The sequence below is a fragment of the Somniosus microcephalus genome, unplaced genomic scaffold, assembly GCF_052327205.1.
Source record: "Somniosus microcephalus isolate GS21.2 unplaced genomic scaffold, FLI_Smic_1.0 unresolved_chr5, whole genome shotgun sequence".
NCBI lineage: Eukaryota > Metazoa > Chordata > Chondrichthyes > Squaliformes > Somniosidae > Somniosus > Somniosus microcephalus.
This window is the reverse complement of record NW_028225183.1, coordinates 4,131,560-4,151,125: the sequence shown is the minus strand read 5'-3', so window position 1 is coordinate 4,151,125 and position 19,566 is coordinate 4,131,560. Positions and strand designations below refer to the sequence as shown.

General features: G+C 42.6%; 1 protein-coding gene across 1 annotated transcript; it reads right to left on the bottom strand.

Annotated features, from left to right (window-relative positions):
- Nucleotides 1-1,057: 1,057 nt before the first annotated feature.
- LOC147087414 (leukocyte immunoglobulin-like receptor subfamily A member 6) lies at nucleotides 1,058-19,493 on the bottom strand. Its single transcript, XM_085977754.1, has 9 exons — nucleotides 19,454-19,493; nucleotides 19,094-19,387; nucleotides 16,803-17,096; nucleotides 10,151-10,447; nucleotides 7,403-7,492; nucleotides 6,476-6,503; nucleotides 5,452-5,495; nucleotides 3,640-3,680; nucleotides 1,058-2,583 (listed from the first exon to the last, which is right to left on the bottom strand). Exons 1-9 carry the CDS (start codon nucleotides 19,491-19,493, stop codon nucleotides 2,518-2,520), a joined length of 1,194 nt encoding a protein of 397 aa, XP_085833880.1. The 3' UTR covers nucleotides 1,058-2,517.
- Nucleotides 19,494-19,566: the final 73 nt, after the last annotated feature.

Genomic DNA, 19,566 nt, shown 5'->3' with positions numbered 1-19,566 from the left:
GAAGTACGTTTGAGGAGCAATCACTGTTGCAATGTCAGAAATGCGGCATCCAATTTGTGCACAGCAATGTCCCACGAAGTGCAATGCGAGGAACAGTACCTCATCTTCCGATTAGGCACTTTGCAGCCTTCCGGACTCAATATCGAGTTCAACAATTTCAGATCATAACCTCGTCCCCTATTACTTTTTTACTTATAATTTTTTCCACCCGTTTGTTTTGGGTCTTCCTTCCCACCCGCATTTCCTTCTGTTTCTCCCTCTCACCTGGCAGCAGTCTCTTACCTGCTAGTTCACTTCACACCTAATCTCAGCTGTCTTTTGTCTCCACCGGCCTATAACCATCTCGTTTGCTTTCGAATACCTTTTATTGTCTCTTTTACTTCTTTTGTCGATCGCAGTCCTGCCTTCGATCGATTTTATTTTCTTTCCAATTTTGAAAAATGGTTCCGACCCGAAACGTCAACTCAAATTTCTCTCCACGGATGTTGCCTGAACTGCTGAGTTTTTCCAGCATTTTCTGTTGTTATGAGGTGGAGATGATCTGTTTTAATGATGTTGGTTGAGAGACAAACATTGTCCAGAACACAGGGGAGAACTCCCCTGCGCATTATCGAATAGTGCCATTGGATACTTTATGTCTACTTGAGAAAGTAAGTGGGGACTCGGTTTAACGTCTCAGCCATTTTTATCTCCTTATCGGAGCAAGGATATACATGCCTTAGGAGTGGTGCAACGAAGGTTCAATAGATTCATTCCTGAGATCAGGAGGAATAACTTCATTCAGAGGGTTATGAATCATTGGAATTCTCTACCCCAGAGGGCTGTGGATGCTGATTCGTTGAGCATATTCAAGGCTGAGACAGATTGATTTTTGCACTCTAGGTGAGCCAAGGAATATATATCTTCTCAGATATCTCGATCTCAATTTTTTTCTGATTACCTTCCTGTGAAACACCTTGGACCGTTTAAGGAAAGGATATAAATGCAAGTTGTTTTTATTGGACTTTCCAACCTCATGGGACCTTGTAGTAAATAAACAAACACCACTACTGTGTAATTAGACTTCTGCGAAATTGTAATGCCTTTATTCAGATATTGAACGCATGACATTGCTGTACGCTCAAATGCATATGCTATTATAAAGCTATTAAATCATCTTCCATGCCATTAACAGTTATAATTATTTCCTGCAACAAAGCATCACCCGGGCAGAGCGCAGAGAGGAAACTCTGGCAGGGCAGAGGGGAATCGCACAGTTTTAACATAATAAACCCCGTTTTTATCAGTGAAAGGAAAGTCAATCCCATTCCTCAAGGTGCGCGCGATACTCTGCGCCAGATTTAACATTCGGCGCTCTGCTATGGTGAAACTTAGCACCCAGGCAGTAAAAGCAAAAACATATTTTACACCAAATTATTTAGAGCAGAATTGACTTCCTGGAGGAAACTCCAGCAGTAGCGGAGAGGGCAAAGATGTTCATGAAGTTTCCTGATCTATTCTAATTTCCCCAAAGTGAGGTCCGTTCTGTAATGTGCAAGCTTAGTAAGAAGTTTTACTTTACTAAAACACCGCTTCTACCCTCCTGCTGCAAGGTGGTGCCGAGAGTATTGGCGAAATTGATAGCCCCCAATCCGGTGGTTAATCGATTATTCAAATTCATGACTGGGGGCCAAATTTGCATTTTGTGCCCGGCTACACAGAAACAGCGATTCAGTCACAATTATCTCAAGGAACATGGCAAAAAGGATGGAATTTAAACTTGAGTTGTACAAATCCTTGGTCAAACCCGGTCTGGAATACTGCGGTCATTTCTGGGCATCGCTCTTCAGGAAGGATCTATTGGCCTTGGAAGGGGTGCAGCGCAGATTCACCAGAATGTTACCGGGGCTTAGAGAGTTACATTCTGAGGATAGGTTGCATTGATTTGGATTGTTTTCCCTTGAGTACAGGATATTATTGTGTAAATTAATCAAGGTTCTTATAATGTTTACACTATCTGATAGGTTGGCTATAGGTAATCTATTTCTTCTGGTAATGAAATCTATAACAAGGTAATTATAAAATTAGAGGTAGGCCGCTCAGAAGCAAATTCAGCAAGCACATCTTCACGTGAAGTTTTGTAGAAATTTAGAAGTTTACCCGCAGAAAGGCTCTGTGCTGGGGGACAATAGGAGATTTCGAGAGAGGGATTGAAAAGTTTTGTTAGGTCAGCGTATCTAATGATTAGGCACAAACCGGGTAAACCGAGTTGAGGTTCAGACCAACCATGATCTCATTCCATAGAGAAGGCTCGAGGGGCTGAATGGCCGGCTCCTGGTTACCATGTTCTAAAATGTTTGTTTAAATTACGCACAAAGTAAACTAAATACCTGGAGTGGGGTCAGACATTTCTCACAGATTACATTTCTATAGATGGCTTCTTGCAAACACAAAGTCTCGCTGAATAATATTTTAATGGGTGAAATGCTGATGACCATGGCATTGTCCGGTACTGTTGAGATGGATGTGCCTGGTCTTCTAGAGTTTCACTGCTGCATAGAGGACGGAGTCCTCACCGAGGTTTTGGACGTTGTCTCGCTGACTCTGAAAGGAATGGTGCAAATGGTCAGAAATGCAATCGAACAACTACACTCTGGTAACAGTTCAGCGAAATTCTATCAGCTGATGCTTCAAGGCAGAAGCCGAAAAATGTCAAAAGCAGCGTTGTTGGAGTGAGCAGTATTAAACGGGGAATATTGCACTGCTCTAAAGGGTATTAACTGTCTGCTAACGGTTACATTTGCAGATGAAGTTTTCACCTCAGGTAATGCTGTTTGTTTGAAACAAGAAGGGACTCTCGAGCAGAAGCAGGGCAACAGGACATGATGGAAACAGAGAGCGGGAGGAATTTTCTACTTGATCAGAGGTGCTGAAGGGACGATAAGGGTTCGGCCACCGATCACTTTGACATCGATGGAAAGGGACATCAGTAAGGTGTAAAATGGGCGGCGGAATCCAGATCACTGTTTTAGGCCCACTCTAAGCCAAAAGTTCCAGCGCCTATCTCTGACAGCATCGGAAAATGAAGGGACAACTTAACTTTCCAGGTGGGATACAAGGATATTGTGTGTAAGACGTGGAAACCGCATGTTGGTTCAGTGGGTGAAATAGAAAATGGTCTTGTATATGTCAAAATGCTCTGCATATTCCAGACATTAACCAATTGTTAAACTGTAAATGCTGTACACTGCCTAGATTCGCTTGTACAGGAGTGTGTTTGCAGCTGCATTCGTGGTAATTGAACTCTGTAATTTCCCTTCAGTTCCTATAGCGGGCCCAAATCTACACCTCACCCCTCAAATATTATTGTTCTATTGCAAATACATTTGTTCAATCCGCTTAGAAAAATAGAGATCCGTTCATTATTCTGCATTGGACATCATTCTGTCGCCGTTTAAAGACATATTGAAGTGTGATCAAAAACATTTTTGTCCTCATGTATATTAATTACTGGACAAGGCAATTGTGATATTTCAAAAGAAGAAGAACTCTGTTGGAGAAGGCAACAAATATTTGGACACATCGTTCCAGGAGATGGAATGAGCGAGATAAAAGTCCACATCAATGGAAAAATAAAATCCCAGTGCATTTTTAACTTACAGCGTTTACTCTCGGCAATGTTTGCAGGTTAAGAACAGCATCTAAACAAAACAAAACACAATAACAAATGGATTGATGTTTAAATACTTAGAGCATTTCCCTCTTTTATTAAAGAGTTTTATTCCTATGGAGGTTTTGTTTATCATCATATGGATGGGACACCATCTCCACACTCAATAGTGGGAACTAGCTGGCCATTGGCAACTACCAATGGGTATTTGACTATCCACTAGGAAGTGAATGCACCTCCTATGCTGAGTTTCCCTTCTCAATTCCTCGGTTTCTCCAGGAAGTGGATGGGTTGGCTGAGGTTTCTCTCGACATGGGCAGTAGATTTTCAATGTATGACTTGATGTTTCTCGGATTATCGCTGATGCAGCGATAGCTTGCCTAATCTAGAGTTGTCCTGTGATCTCAATGAGTGCTAAACTCTCGATTGTTGAATATTAATGCATTTTTATCCATGATAATAACTTTAGCTATTTGAATAAGGAAACACTTGATTCCGAAATATTTACATCATACAGGCATGTTGCTACCTCTCTACAAAATCTTACTTGCTGTTGTAAAAATGTTGTCATCCTTTTTGTTCAATCTTTTCTCATTATAATAACCTATGTGATCCTTTATTCTGGAAACTTTATATGTAAATGTCTCACACTGTTGTTACACCATCTAACCACGGGTGGCACTACAACGCATTAAACGTTACTGGAGAAGAAGTTCGATGCTCCTCCTAACCCAATGTGTTAGCTTCACATCTTTGAAAGGGTTTTGCTATTTAACATTAAATAACAATAAAACGTGAAGTATTGTACAAAAGGGAAAGATGGCCAACATTGGAATTTAATTACATCTGTGTACCCCGGTCCAGTAATCCACTACCCTACAAGAGCAAAAAGTGGAAGGAGCGCACGTCAACCCATGCAGCCCACCATCCCACCCCTTCAACCACCGTCTGCCCCACCTTTGACAGAGCGTGTAGTCACCTGAGAACTAATTTTTAGTGTGGAAGCAAGTCATCCTCGGTTCCGACTGACACCCTAAGAAGATGACCCTGCAATGCTGCACTTGAAGGCTCTACTTAGCCCGGACTCCACATGCCTATTGCACTGCGAATTCGATGAGCAATACCATACAAATCTTTTGTGCTCTTTATAAATCGCAATTCCGATTGTAATTAGTTGCTTCACATTGCTCATGATAAATTCCTCTGCTTGATTCACTTGTGGAATCAAAATCTGCGACAGAAATTTAGCATACTGTAATTACATCTATCCACCAGTGGTGGCGTGGTGCAGCTTCTCAGCATGTTTGCAAAAACCTGTGATGCTATTACCGACTCCACTTGCTTCAGCAATTGCCATCTATTACACTACTGTACTGTAAATATATAAATTTTTAAAACAATGCATGATCAGATTTCCTATTAGAAACAAATTAGCACAGTGGGTCGGAATAAAAAAGGGGTTTGTTTTACATCTATGTGCCGGGTCCAGCGACCTCTTTCCGACTATCCTCTCTGCATCTGTTGACTACACTCCCTCATCACTCCCTGTCTGAAAAATCACTTTCATTGAATGATGAAAATATATATTCAGAGTTTATTTTGATTCTTGGTCAGATTCACTAAATGATTCAGAATGATTGACAGTATGTGTGATTCACAGTTGGTTTGCTAATACAATAAAATGTCTACAAACGGTTACTAGAAATGTAACAATAATATTGTGTTCATTCCTTTTCGTTAACTGCAAGAAAAGCTAAATGCAAAGGAGAATTTTGGATGTACGAATACAAAACCGAACTTACATGTTAGGGTCTCACTGCTTTGGTCACCAGGAGGCGCTGTGTTCCTTAAAACAACATATATCGTCAATTAATCATTTTATTTTCGATGGCACAGATCATTAAATTCTTGATACAGGTATTGATTGGATTACAGACATGGATCCCATGTTATATGTAGAAGTATCTCTCTGCCCACGTCCTGGAACATGTGTTTATCCAACTGTTCCCAAGCCAGGTTATTCCTTGTTACCCTGGAACTAATGATTAGTTTGACGTCTAGGGTGATTAATGAGGACCTATCTCCTGCTCTCACCATGTGGAGTGGCACCATTACATAGTTTGTGAATATTTTCTCCCGTTGGACAATCTTTTTGGCGAGCAGAATTTCCATTGGGCTAAAAATAAGAATTTGATGAAATCATCACAAACCGATTCGCGATATCGATTCAGTGAGCACAAAGAGGGATTTCATCTCTCATTGAGCTGTTGTTAATATGGGATCCCCAGATGAGAAAGGCTATAGTTTAATGAGATAATGAACAAAAACACATTTAAAGGGATGTAGTGCAGATGCAAACAAAATTACTGAAGTAAGTGAAAACTGCCTGGATTAGTGTTTGAATATGGTTGAGTTTGTGTGATTGTGTGTGTGTTTGAGTGTGTGTGTGTTTTATTATGATTGTGTGTTTGAGTGTGTGTATGTGTGTTTTAATATGTGTGTGTTTGAGTTTGAGTGTATGCTTTATTATGAGCGTGTATCTGTGTCTTTCACTGAACGTATGAGAAAATATATGTGTCCTTGTGTGTGAATATATGTGATTATGTATACCAGTCTGTGTATATGTATATGAATTTGTGAGTGTATGTATGTATATACGTCTAATTGCGTGTTGGAGTGTGTGCGTGACTGTGAGTGGGGGAGTTTCTTTCCAATATGAAAAGGAAGTGAAGTATACAGGGTACAATTATTCCTGAACATCTGCATCTGAGTTTTATCTTGGCCAGGTGTGGTTGTAATTGACAATTCAACAGTCAATGATCTCACCTCATTTCTCTGCTGCTTCTCCACTTCCCTGAGAAGAAAATGTAAGTGTTAGAAATCTGAGCCAAATAATGGTTTACAAAATAGGAATAAGAGTAGAGTCAATGAGCTGAAAAGGTCTTTTGGACACAGAAACCTGTGCCCCAGCACCATAACTGTCCCGACACAACCACCCAATGTTTTATGAAGGAACCCGAAGGGGGTACTTTTAAATTAACCCACCAGTGGGAAACGGTCGAATTCAGGCAGGATTTCCATTGTACACAGCGCCCATCTCCATTGCTGTGTTGCAGATTTTCCTCCTCCATACTCATGTACTACCCTAACCACCTCCACAACATCACCTCTCAGCCATCTCCTTCCAGACTAAGAATACCGAGTTTTTCGATTCATTCGTTACAATGTGACACTGTGGGTTGGAATTCCACTTGACTGGTAAAGGAAAATGGGCGGTATCGCTCACTCTGCATGTTCTACACCCCACAGGACATTCAGTTCCATACATGGGGAATACCATAGGTGGCAAATGCGATATCATCCATCTTGCACGATCAAGTAAGACACATTTGTACCCCAGTAATGCAGTTGCTCAAAATTAGCAGTAGCGTTGAGCCGCCCATTCTACGTTAAAATCTATATTCCATTGAAATCAATGATACTAAATATCGGATGGAGCAAATAACAGGCGGCTATTTAAAATACTCCCGTTATGTGCTTCCACCAAAGACGCATTTCTACCCAGGACCCTTTCTGCTTCGACCCTCGCTATTTCGCCTGTCAGTCTACGATTTCCAAATATTTACAGTCCGAGCTTATGGGTGAAGTGGGAGATGGTTGGAGGAGGTTGTCAGTACTGTGTTCATGGAGAGGCGGCAGTAAGCATGGTCTGCGTGTCTGTAATGAACGGATAATGCATGTTGATTAACCCACCTTTCTTCCAGACGCACACACCCAACAGAACAAAGATGAGAATCAGACCCACAGCAGAGCCGACACCAGCCTCCAGCGCAAAGGATTTATCTAAGTGAGGTAAAGGGACACAGCGTAACCAAGTTAAACAACAGTTTCTACAAAAAATAGATAATCTGCAGCTTAACAGAAGCCACCGATAGGCAGTGGATCCGAAGTGAATTCCAAAGCAGAAAAAATACATAAGAAATTAAAAGGTTGATATAATATCATAGAATTGCACAGAAAAGAATGAGTCCATTTGGCCCATCGTGCCTGTGAAAGAGCTATACAAATAGTATCACACCTCTGCTCATTCCCCACAGCCCTGCATTTTGTTCTCACTTTCAAGTATATGTCCGATTCCCTTTGGAATGTTACTATTTAATCTGCTTCCACCTCACTTTCAGGCAGTGCATTCCAGATTACAACAACTCGCTTGTTTATTTAATAATTTTATCTCACCTCTGTGTTTTGCCAGTGATCTTTAATCTGCGCCCTGTGGTTATCGACCCTACTGCCAGTAGAATCAGTTTCTCCTTATCTGCTCTAGCGTAAACCCTCATAATTTTGAACCATTCTATTACATCTCCCCTTAACATTCTCTGCTCTAAGGAGAACGACCTCAGATTCCATTGTCTCTTCACATAAAATGGCATAGCATTTCCAACACTCACGATACTTAATGTTAGCGGTTCCTTGGATTTTCACTGTTTCGATAACGTGCCTCAGATGTTCAAAGTCGTTCTCTCCTCCTCTGTTTTTTATAATAAATGACCCGCATTAAATCAGTGCTGCAATATCAGCGAATCAGTAATAAAGTCGGCGGGGGTTTGGCATGCAGTTGACGTCACAATGCATTGGGAGAACATGACTGTTCTTGTGACTGGAAACCTGTGGCCAGTGGGGTACCACAGGGATCGGTGCTGGGTCCCTTGCTGTTTGTGGTCTACATTAATGACTTGGATATGAATGTAAAGGGTATGATCAGTAAATTCGCGGATGATACTAAAATTGGTAGGGTGGTAAATAGCGAGGAGGGTAGCCTCAGTCTGCAGAACGATATAGATGGGTTGGTCAGATGGGCGGAACAGTGGCAAATGAAATTTAACCCGGAAAAGTGCGAGGTGATGCACTTTGGGGGGTCTAACAAGGCAAGGGAATACACAATGAATGGTAAGACCCTAGGCAAGACGGAGGGTCAGAGGGATCTGGGTGTGCAGGTACACAGATCCCTGAAGGCGGCGGAACAGGTGGATAAGGTGGTAAAAAAGGCATATGGGATACTTGCCTTCATTAGCCGAGGCATAGAATATAAGAGCAAGGAGGTTATGATGGAGCTGTATAAAACACTGGTTAGGCCACAGCTGGAATACTGTGTGCAGTTCTGGTCGCCACACTACAGGAAAGATGTGATCGTGTTAGAGAGGGTGCAGAGGAGGTTCACCAGGATGTTACCAGGGCTGGAGCGCTTCAGCTATGAAGAGAGACTGGGCAGATTGGGTTTGTTTTCCTTGGAGCAGAGGAGGCTGAGGGGGGACATGATTGAGGTGTACAAAATTGTGAGGGGCATAGATAGGATGGATGCTGAGGAGCTTTTCCCCTTAGTAGAGGGGTCAATAACTAGGGGGCATAGATTCAAGGTAAAGGGAGGGAGGTTTAGAGGGGATTTGAGAAAGAACTTTTTCACCCAGAGGGTGGTTGGAGTCTGGAACTCACTGCCTGAAAGGGTTGTGGAGGCAGAAACCCTCACAACATTTAAGAAGCATTTGGATGAGCATTTGAAATGCCATAGCATACAAGGCTACGGGCCAAATGCTGGAATATGGGATTAGATTAGACAGGGCTTGATGGCCGGCATGGACACGATGGGCCGAAGGGCCTCTATCTGTGCTGTATTACTCTATGACTCTATGACTCTATGACTCTATGACGCAGCACGAAGCTGATTCTCATTGTTCGATTGATTAGTTGCCTCGTTCATTCTTTGATTCTTTCATTGGATATTAACCGTGTTCTGGGACAAACCGACTGTTCCCAGCTGGCTGCAAAAATATAACAGATTGCACGTAAATTAGTCAGTTTCATTCTGTAAGTTTCATTCTGGTCATTGGGTCAAAACTGCGCATGCGAGGAGAGAATGAGTTGAGCTAATTTTTTAGGTGCGGACCTTTGTCACAACATCCTGCTCTCTCCACAGACGCCGACTGAACTGTTGTATATTTCAAACAGCAGATTGTTTGTTTTGCTTATTGCTTACCAGGTTAAAATGACCTTTTGTTAAAGTCGGTAACGTGAATATTTTTTTTTCTTAGCTTCCCTAGGGTTAATCTTGCACTATTATAGAATCGATGAGGAACTACAGGAGAAAGCGAGTGAATCAAACTTTTAATCGGAGTTGGAGAAGTAAAACCATCCAATGGTTAGCGCTTTAGTTCTGCCATCAGTCACGCAGTAAGTAGCAAACACTTAATGGAATAAGAGTCAAAGGGTATTCAAGCACTGGTGTAAAAGTGGGCAATGTCACATCGCCCACCTGTTCAGTCCTGTATGACGGGGTGTAAAGTGGGCAGCCTATGAGTCAACATCCAATAAGAATTTTAACATATTGATGTCATTTACATGCCAGTTTTAATCCTTAAACAGAACAACTGATGCAGACTAACTATGATGCAAGCACCCCTTGTGCTGGGGTCCGATAAATACAGTGACTCTGTGAATCTCACTCACCTCCTACAGTTATATGTACAGGGTCACTCAGAGCCGATGTTAGCCGCCTTCCGCTCACATCCGCTTTGTACAGGCAGGTGTAACTTCCTCCATCGGAATGACCTATATTCCTGATGGTGAAGGTGAAAGAATTACACCCTGCAGCAGCATGCTGGACATCCGTGTGATTCGTTTCTCCATGTCTGTATAAGTAAAATGTGATGCCAGGAAGCTCCCGTGGGCTTGTACAGTTAAAGGTGACTTCTCCACCCTTCACAAGAACATTGGAATCCATTGATATATTTGGTTTGGGTAGACCTGTAATTCGAAAGGAACAAGTAGTGACCATCGATTCAAAATGCAATGTAGACTTATTCTTGAGAACCAAAATATGAATGAGCTGGGCTTGTGTACACAGGGGATAACTGAAACGTTTGGAGAAGACAAGACAGTCGATAATATAGTGAGCAGTGAGGATGATATCAACACACATCAAGGGGACATGATTCTGCTATTCCCATTTACACTTCCTCTAGACCCAGCTTTTGTTTCTTTACTGGTCCCATACCATCTCCTTTTGCATTGTACAATCAGACCTACTGTAATTTAATCTTTCCTGCCTTCCAACCTAACACAGACCTTTCAATTTGATCTTTCCTCCCTTCCCCATTTCACTGCCTCTGCATTTGCTTAAAATGTTTTATAACTCTAAGTTTTCCAGTTCTGAGGAAAGATCATCGATGTGAAACGTTAACACTGTTTCTCTCTCTACAGAGGCTGCCTGGCCTGCTGAGTATTTACAGCATGTTCTGTTTTTATTTCAGGATTACATAGAGAGACTGGTGAAATTGAGAGAAACATGGCAGATGAAATCTAATGCAGATAAGTGTGAAGTGACACAATTTCGTAGAAAGAATTAAGAGGGAATGATTAAACGAAATTGTACAATTTCAAACGTGGTGCAGGAACAGAGGGACCTGTGGTGCACATGCACAAGTCTTTGAATGTGGCGGGATAGGCTGAGGTTACATTTAAAGAAAAGCTGTATCAAACAGAGGCTTAGACTACAAAGTCAAAGAAGATATGCTAAAGCTGTAGGAATCACTGGTTAGACGCCATGTAGGAATACTGTGTCCCAGAATAGGGCACTACACTTTAGGAAGGATGTCAATGCCTTACAGGTGGTGTAGAGGAGATTTACCAGAATGGTTCCAGGGAAGATGGATTTCAGTTATATTGAGAGACTGGAGAAGCTGTGATTGACTCGTCAGAGCAGAGAAGGTTGAGTAGAGATTTAATAGAGGTGATCAAAATCATGAAGCGTTTAGATAGATTAAATAAGAAGAACGTTTTTCCAGTGACAGCAAGGTAGGTAACCAGGGGACGCAGGTCTGATTGTACAAATCAAACTTCCTCTCCACCTTCTCTGCTCTAAGGAGAACTACCCCAGCTTCTCTACTCTATCCACGTAACTGAGGTCCGTCCTCCCTGGAATCGTCCTCGTAAATCTTCTCTGCCCTTCTCTAAGGCCTTCCAACCCTTCCTAGAGTGCGGTGCCCAGAATTAGACCCAATGCTCCAGTTGAGGCCGAACAAGTGTTTTATAAATGTTTATTATGACATCCTTGCTTTTGTACTTTATGCTGCTATTTAAGAAGTTCAGGATCCAGTATGCTTGTATAACCGTTTTGTCAACCTGCCCTGCCACCTTCAACAATGTGTGCACAAATACCTCCAGGTTTCTCTGGTTACACATACACTTTAGCGTTGTAGCATTTAGTTTTTATTGTCTCTCCTCGTTCTTCGTACCAAATATATCATGTCACACTCTTCCACGTTGATATATTTCGTATTGTTACTGCATCTGTGGTAAATGAATGTAAAGAACAACAGAAATGGATTTCTGCATGTTCTTGTGCCATGAAAGGCTGGTAACTCAATAACGATTGTGACGTGTTTAATTGAAATGTTCGTATCGGCAATTGAGATTCGACAAAAAGGGAATTGATGGTTTCAAAAAGAAAATAAATCAGTTGGGGATCTTGTTCCAAAATCTGTGCTTATCGCTGAAACTACCATCTTTGATACCAGGAGAAGATATTTTCCTTTGAAATTCACATTTCTGCTAACTTAGTCGAGCCATAACCTGAATAAAAAGAGTGAACAACTCCCATAAACTGTGTGGATTTACATTTCACATCAGGCAGTGCAGAGTTGCTGGGCTGTAGGATGTGGGCTTCGCTGGCAAGGCTGGCATTTAGTGCCCGAACCCAGTAGCCCTTGAGAAGATGATGGTCAGTCTTCTTCTTTAACCCATTTATGCTCCCACAATGCTGTTCGGTATGGACTTCCAAGATTTTGAGCGAGCGACGATGAAGGAACGCCAAATATATTTCCAAGTCAGGATGGTGTGTGACTTGGAGGTGGAACTAGGAGATTATGCTGTTCAGATGCTACGACTGCCATCGTCCTTTTTTATGATGGAAGTCGAGGGTTTTCGAGGTGCAGACGAAATCCATTGAGGGATATGAAACCTTAAATGTACTTAAGTTAAAATATTTTGCGTATCAGGATGTTTTTGTAAATCTCATTCCACTGTTTCGGTTATCTGACTGAGAATCTGTAATCTGACAAGGCCACCCACACTGGTGGTGCCTCGTGAGGTGACCATACATTCAGTGGAGTTAAAACTTTGGCAGGAAGAAGCCGTTTGACGTTAAACATTCCACTGTGGTAGTTCCAGACATTTAGTGAGTAAAATTGGAAATCAGGGTCAGATTTTGCGTGATTTTAAGAGATAGCCGGCCGCCCCCTGTCAGAATGTGATGTCTTCACATCGCTAAATATCCAGTCTCTCAGCTCCATCAAACAGCATTCCCTCAGTACTCAGTCACAGGGACAATGGTAAACTAGCACGATATTAGATTCCATTTAAGTCAATGGAGGGTATAATTGGGCGGAGAGTAAAATGGAAGGTCGATCCCTATCCGCCTCTTTTCCACCTGGAGGATGTGGTTAAAGTTGCCCTCCAAGTGTCGCCATGGACTGTGAGCTCATGTTTTTCGTCGGGATTGAATGCACAACATTCAGACGCAATGGAGTATAAATTCGTCTTGTACAGTAGCCTAAAGCAGGCGATAGCTCAACATCAGCACGTTTTACACATCGCCGGATTTCCATTTCAATTGCCTGCAATGGAATCAGAAATCTGTCGGGTGTGAATCGGGCGGCTGTTTCGCTTTCGCCTGTTTTACGCTAATTCCCGTGAGGAATGTCACAGTATCTCCAGTAATGCCCTTTGCGGTGAGCAGGTGCACAGCGAGTGATTGCAGGGCATGTTACATGAATCCTGTCAAGAGTTGAGGAATCAGATTAAAACCTAGCCCCACTATGTATGAAAGGAGGGAGAGAGGAAACGAGGAACTACAGGCCAGTTAGCCTGACATCAGTAGTAGGGAAATAGTTCGAATCTGTTATTGAGGAAATGGTAATAGGTCACTCAGAAAATACAAATAGCATTGACAGAGTCAACACGGATTTATGAAAGTGAAATCATGTATGACAAATCTGGTGGAGTTTTTTGAAGTTGTAAATGGCAGAATTGATAAGGGGGAATCAGTGGAGGTGGTGTATTTGAATTTTCAGAAGGCATTCGATAAGGTGCCAAACACGAGGTTACTAAACAGAATTAGGGCTCATGGGATTGGGGATAATATATTTGCATGTATTGAGGATTGGTTAACGGACAGAAAACAGAGAGTTGCAATAAAAGATTCATTTTCGGGTTGGCAGGCTGTAACAAGTGGGGTTATGTAAGGATCTTTGCTTGGGCCTCAGCTTTTCACAATCTACATCAATGATTTGGATTAGGGGACCAATTGTAATATATTCAAGTTTGCTGATGATACAGAGCTGGTGCAACTTAAGGTGTGAGGAGAATGCAAGAAGGCTTCCAGGTGATATAGACAGGCAAAGTGAGTGGGCAGGGACAGGGCAAATGGAACAGAATATGGAGAAGTGTGAGTCTAGATCCAAGGTCCACAGTCTCAGGTTAAGGTTTCGGCCATTTAGGAATGAGATGAGGAGAAATTTTTACACTGACTGGATGATAAATCTTTGGAATTCAGTACCCCATAGGGCTGTGAAGGCTCAGTCGTTGAGTATATTCAAGACAGAGGTAGATAGATTTTTGAATATTAAGGGAATCAAGGGATATGTGGATAGTGCAGGACAGTGGAGATGCTGTAGAAGATTGCGAATGATCCTATTGAATGGCAGAGCAAGCTTGAAGGGCCAAATGGCCTTTCCTGCTCCTGTGTCTTATATCCTTATGTTCTTAAAACCAATTCTGTTTTATTCCTCTCTCCAAATATTAAACCATTAATTCAGTTACAGTGATAGAAGCATGATTTTATAAACATACCAAGAGTGCTGGAAAAATACTAAAATCCTCTGCTCCCTGTCACTCACCTGCTACAGTGATCATCACAGACTCACTGCGCTGAGTTTCTAACGACCTTCCATTGACGAAGGTCCCATATTTGCACTGGTACCGCCCTCCTTGGTCAGTACTGTTAACCGGGATTGTTAAAATGTTGTCCTTTCTGACCATTTGATCAGATTGCAGGTATTGATTATCTTTGTATAAGTAGAACGATTTGCCTCGATAAACTCCGGTCACGTTGCAGGTAATGGTGATCGCCTCTCCTACTACATACACCCCACTCGGTTGATCAAGTGATATCATTGGTGTAGTTAGCGGATCTGTGGTAAAATAAATATAAAGTACAGTTAGAAATGGATCTGCGGATTTCCACGTGCAGTGCAAGGTTGGGAACTCATTGATGATTGTGCAGTGTTGAAGCACAGTTTCCCATCGGATACAGAGATTCCACAATAGGGGAGTTCGGGAATTGATTATAAAAAAAGATTGACTTGCATTTCTCTAGCGCCATGCATAACCATGGGACGTCCCAAAGCAGTTTACAGCCAATTTAGTAATCTTGAAGTGTATTCGCTGTTGTTATGTGGGAAATCAAATGGTGGTGCCAAAGAACCAAAATCCGCTCAAGTTCTCGGTCCAAAGTCCGGTTTCAGGCCAGAGATTTTACTCGGGGATGCGAGCGGAACAAGGAAATGGTTGCTTTGAAATGCCCAGTGCTGTTACTTTAGCAAGGTGAAGATGAGATCAGAGAGAGTGAAAGTCTTCATTATTCCCATAGCAGCGACTGGTACCACTGCAAGTATGATACCCCCGCCAACAGAATGCAGTGAGCAACCAATCTAAGCGAGGCTTTGAGTGTCACACTTTTGAAATAATTTAGCCGTTTTTGCGAGCACACAATTATTTTTATATATACCATTGTGGTTGTCGCTGGCATGTCCAGCAACTACTGTCAATCCCTAGTTTCCCCTCCAGAAGGTGTGGGTGGCCTTCTAATTGAACTTTAGTGAGGCCGGTGTGGTCAAAGTGCACAACAATGTAATGAATTGTAAGGGTTGGACGTACCAACGATGAAGGAACAGCAATATATGTCCAAGTCAGGATGGTGTGTGACTTGGAGGGGAACTTTGAGGCGGTGATGTTCCCATGTGCCTGCTGCCCTTGTCCTTCTAGGAGGAATAGAACGCTGGTTTGGGAGGAGCAGCCGCAGAAGCCTTGGTGACTTGCTGCAGTGCATATTGTAGATGGGAAACACTGCAGCGACTTTGCGCCGGTGGTGGACAGAGTGAATGTTTAATGTGCTGCATGGTTTGCCAATCAAGTGAGCTGCGTTGTCTTGGATTGTGTCACGCTTCCTGATTTGCAGCTGCTCTCACCCAGAGATGTGGAGAGTATTCAATCACACTCTGGAGTTGTGCAAGGAGATGGTGGAAAGGCTTTGTGGAGTCAGGAGGTGAGACACTCGCCGCAGAATTCCCTGCCTCAGACCTGCTCTAGTAGCCACTGTGTTTATTTGAAGGTGAATTTGGAGTGGATGATGTTCCCATGCACCTGCTGCCCTTGTTCTTCTGGCTGGTGGAGGTCCCGTGTAAGTGAAATGCTGACGAAATGCAATGAAGAGAGAGATATGGAAACCCACAAAGTAATTCGATTAAAATATCACACATAATAGGATCATTTTGAAAGTCTTGGCACGCAGATACTGTTCTCTGACAGAGAAACCTGTAATCTGTTATGGCCAGCCCATCTGGAAAGCTTCTTGAGCTGACACTACACTCAGTGGAGTTAAATCCCACACGCTGTGCTTTCATTGTGGCAATAAAATTTAAAGTTTAAACATGAAGTGGGACATTTTTTTGGAGGCGGATCCTTGAACATAGTGTTTATGATTCGATTTTATACACATAATTAAATGGAAAGCTTTATCAGACAGGGCTGAAAACGGGCGGCCGAATCGCTAGCGCCCGTTTTGAGCTACCGCCCGTGACGAATTTCATCGCCTTATCTCCAGTAATGCCCTTTGTCGGTAATGGATTCACATCAATTGAACACAGGTCCAGAATTACATGAATCCTTTCGAGAATTGATCAATAGGTTCAAAACCCATTCGGGTTCTTCCTCTATCCTAATATTAAAACATTCATGTTGTTCCAATGATTAAAGCATGAATTTATAAAAATTCCAAGAGCTTGATAAAATCATACAAAATCCATTGATCCCTGTCACTCACCTGCTACAGTGACCGTCACAGACTCGCTACGATGAGATTCTAACCGTCTTCCCTTGACAGAGGTTTTATAGTGGCACTGGTACCGCCCTCCCTGGCCTTTATTGGTAACTGGGATTTTTCCAATGTTGTCCTTTCTGATATTTTGATAGGACTGCAGATATTGATTATCTTTGTAAAAGTAGAACAATTTATCTCGATAATCTTCAGTCAAGGTGCATGAAACGGTGACCGTCTCTCCTACTACATACACCCCACTCGGTTGATCAAGAGTTATCACTGGTGTTGTTAGCAGAGCTGTGGTGAAATAAACAGAAAGTACAATTAGAAATGCATCTGGGGATTTTCATGTAAAGCGCAAGGTTGGGATCCCAATGCTGATATATATCCAAGTCAGGCTGATTTGTGACTTGGAGGTGAACTTGGAGGTGGTGGTGTTCCCATGCGCCTCCTGCACTTATCCTTCTAGGTGGGAGAGGTTGCAGGTTTGGGAGGTGCTGCCGAAGAAGTCTTGGTGACTTGCTGCAGTGCAACTTGTAGATGGTAAACACTGCAGCCACTTTGTGCCGGTGGTGGATAGAGTGACTGTTTAAAGTGCTGCATAATTTGCCAATCAAGTGACCTGCTTTGTCTTGGATTGTGTCACGCTTCCTGAGTTGCAGCTGCTCTCATCCAGAGATGTGGAGAGTATTCAATCCCACTCTTGACTTGTGCAAAGAGATGATGGAAAGGCTTTGTGGAGTCAGGAGGTGAGACACTCGCCACAGAACTCCCTGCCTCCGACCAGCTCTAGTAGTCACAGTGTTTATGTGGAGGTGAATTTGGAGTGGATGTTGCTCCCATGAGTCTGCTGCCCTTGTCGTTCTGGCTGGTGAAGGTCCCGTGGAATTGAAATACTATCGAAATGCAATGCAGGGAGAGAGATGGAAACCCACGAGATAATTAAATTAAAATATCGTGCATATCAAGATCTTATTGAAAATCTCAGCACGCAGATTCTCCTGTAAGCTTGCAGAGCTTCTTGAGATGACAGTACACTCAGTGGGGTTAAATCCCTGGCGCCGTGCTGTCATTGTGGCACTAATCGTTGATTGTTCGAACCTCTAGTGATAAACATTTTCTTAGGCGGATCCTTGAATCAGGCGGCCGCAAGTTGATTTTGTACACATAATTAAATGGAAAACATAATCAGGCGGGTCATAAAATGAGCGGCAAATCGCTATCGCCCATGTAATGCTATCGCAGGCCATATGTTTCATTCTCCTATATTGTCATTATGTGAGAGACAAGCAGTGATATCCGATTGTATTACAGTGAAAAAATTGATTCTTACCCATTACCGTTACCTCCACGGTATCACTTCGGTCTGAGGTTATCTGCCGCTCTGACATTGTTCCCTTATACACACAGGAGTAATCTTCTGACCCAGTCCCCATGCTGTCCGTGATGTCAAAGATGATCGCGGATTCCCATGAATTGGCTTTGACCATTTTGATTGGATTATTTTGCCCTCCTCTGTACAAATAGAACATGCTCCCTGAATATGGAGATCGGGCTCTACAGGTAACTCTGACCATCTCCCCTCTCACAAATATTTGATCCAGAAGGTTAAGTGATATTAATGGTTTGTGAGGATGAGCTGTGAGGATAACAAGAAATCAATATCCCGCCGGGCGTGAACGGTTCTGCAATCCGCTTTTCACCCCAGACTATTATACTCTCCTTGAAGTCAAATGAAAGTAATTTCCGAAAGGTTGTGACCCAATCAGCCGACCCGATTTTACGTTGTACTGAAGTAAATTAATGGTAAAATCGGGCGGAGAGTAAATCGTGAAACCGGCCCGAAACAAGCTCTTTCCCGCTTGGTGGATTTGCTCACAATTGCCCACCATGAGCTGTAAGCTGTGAGCTGGATATAGCCAGGACAATGTAAATGACCACCGGCCAGTTTTCTGCTGAGCGAGTAGGTTTAATATCACACAAAATGGAATCGGATAGCGTAAAAACGTGCAGCCGATTCACTTTCGTCTTTTTTGCTCCTCCACCCGAGACAAATTTCAGGTGCAATATCTCAGTATTGCTGTTAATAACCGTAGTTGCACAGCGGTGTATTCAGGGCCATTGTTACATGGATCCTGTCAAGCTTTGAGCAATGAGATCAAAGGCCATTCGCTTTTATTCCTTTCTCCTAACGTTAAACATTTCATTTTGGTATTGTGAATAAAACATGGATTTTTGAAAATACCAAGCATGTTGCATAGACATATTAATAAACTCTGCCCCCTGTTACTCACCTACTATTGTCAGCGTAATAGCCTCACTCAGCGGGGAAAATAATTGCCTTCCATTGAAGGAGATTCCATATTGGCATTGGTACCGCCCTCTTTGGTTACGCTGTGTAATCAGGAATGTTGCAATTTTGCCCTTTGTTATGATTGGGCTAGAGGGCAGCATTGGGCCATCTCTGTCAAAGTAGAAGGCTTTATTGCGATAATCTCCGGTCACAGTGCAGGTAATGGTGACCCTCTCTCCTACTACATACACCCCACTCGGTTGTTCAAGAGACATCACTGGCTTTGTTAGCGGATCTGAGGTAAAATTAACGGAAAGCACAATTAGAAATAGATCTGCGGTTGTTCATGTCATTTGTTCACTCAAAAGTGATTGTGCTACGTTGGAGGGAAGTCCATTCATTGGGGACTGAGATTCCACAAAAGTGGAGTTCGGGACCTGATTAAAAGCAAGAGAAGATTACTCCTGTGTGTAT